Source organism: Gossypium hirsutum, chromosome A06 (genome assembly GCF_007990345.1).
Source record: "Gossypium hirsutum isolate 1008001.06 chromosome A06, Gossypium_hirsutum_v2.1, whole genome shotgun sequence".
Taxonomy (NCBI): domain Eukaryota; kingdom Viridiplantae; phylum Streptophyta; class Magnoliopsida; order Malvales; family Malvaceae; genus Gossypium; species Gossypium hirsutum.
In genome coordinates, this window is record NC_053429.1 from 32,446,700 (window position 1) to 32,452,351 (window position 5,652).

At 32.2% G+C, this 5,652-nt stretch overlaps 1 protein-coding gene across 4 annotated transcripts; it reads left to right on the forward strand.

Moving 5' to 3' along the window:
- Window positions 1–740: 740 nt before the first annotated feature.
- On the forward strand, window positions 741–4,788 carry LOC107897093 (protein SAWADEE HOMEODOMAIN HOMOLOG 2). Of its 4 annotated transcripts, none has more exons than XM_016822435.2 (10): window positions 741–882; window positions 962–1,059; window positions 2,467–2,552; window positions 2,646–2,691; window positions 2,837–2,975; window positions 3,347–3,425; window positions 3,605–3,656; window positions 3,855–3,998; window positions 4,092–4,211; window positions 4,332–4,788. In XM_016822435.2, the coding sequence occupies exons 2-10, from the start codon at window positions 991–993 to the stop codon at window positions 4,380–4,382; spliced, it is 786 nt and encodes a 261-aa protein (XP_016677924.1). In that variant the 5' UTR covers window positions 741–882; window positions 962–990; the 3' UTR covers window positions 4,383–4,788. The 4 variants fall into 4 exon arrangements, with proteins under 4 accessions (XP_016677924.1, XP_040971685.1, XP_016677923.1 ...); XM_041115751.1 differs by having other exon boundaries at window positions 3,359–3,425; XM_016822434.2 differs by having other exon boundaries at window positions 808–1,059.
- Window positions 4,789–5,652: the final 864 nt, after the last annotated feature.

Consider the following 5,652-nt stretch of genomic DNA (forward strand, 5'->3'; position numbering starts at 1 on the left):
TTTATGACATAATAATAAATATTTTATATTTAAAATAATGAAAATAATTAAAAAAATATATATTTTATAAGAATTAGTAATTTGACTTTTTTTCTTTTGAAATTTTATTGTATAATGATATCCAAAAGCCATAAAATAAAATTAATCTTATTAAAATAAGTCTAATAAATCAAAACATAAAATTAATATTCCAAATTATCACCAACGATTCGAGAAATTCAAAAAACTTGAACGAATTCAACTCCCCTTTATTTGCCGGTATAAATAGGTGGAAGCCCTTTTGTTTTGGATTAGGCAAGACCTGAACCCAATAAAGTTTATACGACGACCCAAGGCCCAAATACGAACAACTCAGTAGGACGCAGCACATAAGGATGAAATTCTATAAGGGTTTAATCATGAATTTCATCTTTCAACTTATAAAAACTCAGAAGTTAGTCCCTCTATTTTTTCAGATTTTGATATTTATATTTTTTGAAAATTAAGAAGTTAATCCACATGTTGAAATTTTTATGTTTTTATTTTTATAATTTGTGCAAAAAATTTGTTGAACTGCTAATATTTCCTTAATTTTTATATTATAAAGTAATGAATTGATGACTTTTAACTGAACAACGTGACGTGATTCAATTGGATTACTATATTTTTGTAAAAAATGAAGACCAAATTTTAATAAATTAAAAATAAAAGAACTAATATTTCAAATTTTATAAATAAAAAGGATGAAATTTATAATTAGAACTTCTGAAAGATTTTTCTGTTTGAATAATTTATAATTCTATAAAAATTGAATCCGAGACTTTGAAAGGCGCTTAAATGGTCATACATACGCTGTACAACACACACAGTCTCTGAAACTTCAAGAATTTAGGGTTCACTAAGGTAAACAAGATTCCTGAATCCCCAAATCGTTTCTCAGTTGCCTCCACCAAGTTTTAAACTTTAAAGTTTGTATTTGAAGAAAGCAAAGGAACTGTTTTGGAGTGTTTAATGGATCGTCTACGCCCAAGGCAGAGACAGAGACAAAGAGCAGCCTTCTCTGGGTTTACAAAACCCGAGGTGAAAAACCATGTCTTTTCTGTTTTAAGTGCCATTTCTTCATCTGGGTAGTTATCAGTTTCTCCATTTGTTAACAAATATGTAGTTTTAGCTGTTATTTTTATTTTTGGGGGTTTATTTTCATGTTCTTTTCTTTTAAAGAAACTTATCAGGATATTGCATTCATATGCTGTTACCAGTTTATGAATGATTAGCTGAGAAATTGAGCTTTAACTTGTGGGTCTAGAGCAAATTGTTGCTTTTTTTCTTCTTCTCATATATCCATATTTCTCAATATAGAAAGCTTCCTTACTTTATTTCTTATTTTTAATATATTGTACCATGTTTATGCTTCTGGTTAGCTCTGGCATACATGTTGATGTTATTTTTAATTCATGAACATATATTCTTTTTTTGTTTATTTTCATGTTCTTTGCTTTTTAAAGATATTTACCAGGATATTGTATTCATATGCTGTCACCCGTAGTTGTTTGTTTATGAATGATTAGCTGAAAAATTGAGCTTTAAATCTGTTGCATGCTTTTTTTTTCTCTTTCATACATGCATGTTTCTAAGTATAGAAAACTTCCTATATTTCTAGATTTTTCATTATTTTTTATTATTTATTATTTATTATTTTATAAATATATTGTCCCATGTTTCTGCTTCTGGTTAGCTCCAGCATTCGCGTTGATGTTTTTTATAATTGGTGAACACATGAAGTTCGAGCTCATGTCTTTATTATGGATCGTGTATGTTATTTTTATGTAGCATTTCTTTATTTTCATAGTTACGAGCTTCTCTGGTTGTTATCAAAGGTGTATATTTAGCTGTAACATTTTTGTTTATTTTTATGTTCTTTTCCCTCAAAGAAAATTATCAGCATATTGTATTCATATGTGCTGTTAGCAGTAGTAGGTTTGTTAATGAATGATTAGTTGCGAAATTGAGCTTCAAATTGTGGGGTTTAGAACAAATGGTGGCTTGCCTTTTTTCCCCCTTTTTCATACATGCATATTGCTCGATATAGAAAGCTTCCTATATTTCTTACCTTTTAATGGATCGTCCCATATTTTTGCTTCCGGTTGGCATGCATACGTGTCAATGTTTTTTGTAATTCATGAACATGTGAAGTTAGAGCTGTTGTCTTGATTCTGGATCTTGCATGTCATAGTTCTGATTCTTTGCATGATGCTTTGTGCATATGTATTAAAATTAGTATCTTTCAACCTTCTGGTTTGACATGGTAATATTGTTCAAGTGTTGTTGATTCTAACCTTTTGCTCTAAGCGAGTCAATGTGATCCTTATATAGAATTTTTGTAGTAGTAACTGTTGAGATATATCATGTTTGTGTTTTTTGCAAAGCTATTGTGTTATGGGATTATAAAACATATATTTTCCCGTTTTATTATATATTTATGTTCAGATCAAGAAGATGGAGAAATTTTTAATGAAATCAAGAGAGCTATTGCTGAGTAAGGAATTCTGTAAAAAAATGGCTAGAAATTTCAGGTTAGTTGCATTTCATGCATATTTCTCACCCTTCCTTCCTTTTATAGATAACCAAATGATTTTATTAGACATTGATGCATATTGTCTTTGCAGTTCATCTGCCGGTCGTGCTGGCAAACCTATTATTAAATGGACCAAGGTCTTTCTTTACTTTTTTCTTTCTTTCATTTTCGGTGTTACTTATCTCATTATTTCTCCTCTTGTCCTTAAATTATGATCATGGTGTTTATGGTTAACAGTTTAGGATTTCTCCTATTGACCCCTAATTCCTTATATTTTCTCAGGTACAAAGCTGGTTCTTAGCTAGGCTGCAAGAAAGCGCATCTAAAGTTCCTTCCTTGACTGATACATCCAAAACTGAGTCCAGAATCTCTGAAACTTGCCCTCTAGATGATGGGCCTCAAATTCCTCAGATTCTCAAAGGTTCGTGTCTTTTAGGGAAATTGAAAAGTGGAATGTTCAAAATCAAAACTGGCAAAGTTTCAGATGTCTTGTTGTTCTAATACTGTTTCGGTTCAATTTGTTACCCCATTTCATAGAACATGAAAGCTCTATAAGCATTGAGGATATTGTTCTCCCAACTTTGTTTTGCACATGGTCTCATATAAACTAATTGTTTGCACAATGTTATGGTTTATATTATATTATCGCAGAAATCTCTAACGGGTTTCTTGGTCATTTCTACGTTTGCTTTGTGATTTAGAAATCATGACATAAAAATGAAATAAAGAACTTAACCATCACTTTAGTTCCTTATTCTAGAAGCTAAATTTTTCCCTCTTTGTCTCTTGGAGTGGTTTCGAAAGTGGGAGAAAAGATCCCTGATCTATCGGGACTAGAGTTCGAGGCACGTTCATCTAAAGATGGAGCATGGTAAGCAACACGAATCTAAATCAATTCAACAGAAACTGTCTAGGCTTTTCTGTTGTTATCGTTTGATCTCTCTACATATAGAAAACTACTAGAATTGACATGCATTTATACTATTATGTCATAGGAAATCTTATCATCTAGACCAGCTTATATTGGACCATGCTGATTTTAATGTGCAGGTATGATGTTGATACGTTTCTCACACAACGACATCTCGGTTCTGGAGAACCTGTAAGTAACTAAGTTGAACTATTGCAATCACTGTGTAGACTGATGCTCTTCCACAGCTAATATTAAGGTGGTCATAGTTGTTGCCGAACTTTTTGTTGCATGATGGATTCAAATTGATATCTAGGCAGAGACTGGTAATAGGGTGATTTAGAACTATTTATTTTACAAGTCGTTTGATAAATATATTGTTTGTTATAGGAAGTTCTTGTTAGATTTGTTGGATTCGGGGCTGATGAGGATGAATGGGTTAACGTAAAAAAGGCAGTGCGACATCGATCCATCCCATTTCAACATTCTGAATGTAATAAGGTGATGGTCGGAGATCTTGTATTATGCTTGCAGGTCAGCATTGGTGCGCTTATTCTTTATAAATTTCTCCAATTATCTTACACCTCTTTGTTGCTTAATTTTCTTCTTTCTCACTCTTGATTTTAGGAGAAAAGGGACCAATTAATCTACTATGATGTTCACGTCAACGGGGTCGAAAGGAAAACGCATGACATAAGAGGTTGCAGGTGTATCTTTTTAATCCGATACGATCATGACGGCTCTGAGGCAAGTGTTGTATCTCACTGCATACTCCTTTTAATTAACAACTCCATTGCAGGTACGAGAAATTCATGTCCATTCAAGATGTTAATACTGATCTTTCTTGTTTTCTTTCCCATTTGCCAGGAGAGAGTTCGATTGAGAAGACTATTTTATATTCGAGGCCAAGAAATCTGATAGTTTTCATGATACTTCTGAAACTTTGCTCGTCTCCTAATCACATTTTTGCATTGTCATCTGAGTTTATTGTGGTTTTCTGAACAAGAGAATTACAAGTATGTAAATCTATAGCTTATTTGCATCTTGGAACTATATTTGTTTCGAGGCTTGAGGGATAGTTTCAATGTGTGTTAGGGTTCATTTCGGGTATCTCTTTTTGTCCACGTTATTCCTCCCTTGGTCTTCAAGCTTTGGTGATGTTTAGGGCTTAGCTGGTTTTGGTTCTGTAAAAGAATTTTAGTTTAAATTAGGTTTCTTATAACCTTTTTTTTTTAGTAAAGATTGATGTTTAGGGTTTGTTCCTCACATTAATGCTATCACCTTATTTAGGCAATGATATAAAAACCGGATTGGATTATTTCAATGGGTTTAATTGAAAATCAGTGGGTTTGGCACTTCAACATTTCACATACAAGTGGAATCTCCAAAACCGAAATGTACCAAAATTTGATTGAAATCATTCAATTTCATTCAATACAAATGATGAATAGAAAACTACTGGCTGTGAGGAATTCGAGTTTGTCGGATTGATAGAAGTCGGCCGGAAAATCATAATAACAGGATGGGAGAAAGGAGAATAGAGAAGAGAAAGATAGCAATTAGGAGAAGAGAGAAGTCATCTTTAACAGAACATTATCCTTTTTTTTTATCTTCTCCCAACAGTCTAAAAATAAAAGAAAACAAAACTAACAGTTTAGAATTAGGATACTGCGGCTGGCACACCAAAACACAATGTTTCCACTTAAATCTGAAATCATCAAGACGCGCCTGTTTTCTTAACTCAGGACTCTCGAAATGATCCTTGTCCTCAAGGATCAAACTGAGGAAATTTGGTTCTCAGCTGATCAAGGGACTCCCATGTAGCATCCTCAGGAAATGAATTAGCACACTCCACTAAAACCTCAATCACTACCCTGCTTCTGCTTTTGACTAGGGGTGTTTAAACAGTTAACTTATCAGTTAATCGAATTAATTATTTTTTTAATCCATTAACCGTTAATTGAATCAAATTTTTTTCAAAAAAGTTAACCGAATCGAAATATTTCAGTTAATTTGATCCATTAGCTGTATCAATCGAAATTTATATATTTTTTTATTTTTTTATTAAAACAAGCATAAAACATATAAAAAATTAACCGACTTAACTGAATTAATCGAATTAACCGAAATTTAAGTATTGAAACACTACATAAGTCTTGAAATTAACACATAATTAAAATGCAAGTCT

Bases quoted from the DNA above. Each gene is read 5' to 3' on its own strand.
- LOC107897093 (XM_016822435.2), top strand. From the start codon at position 991: ATGGATCGTCTACGCCCAAGGCAGAGACAGAGACAAAGAGCAGCCTTC. The intron at 3,657-3,854 runs GTAAGTAACTAA...TGTTTGTTATAG, and splicing joins ATCTCGGTTCTGGAGAACCT to GAAGTTCTTGTTAGATTTGT. The intron at 4,212-4,331 runs GCAAGTGTTGTA...CCCATTTGCCAG, and splicing joins ACGATCATGACGGCTCTGAG to GAGAGAGTTCGATTGAGAAG.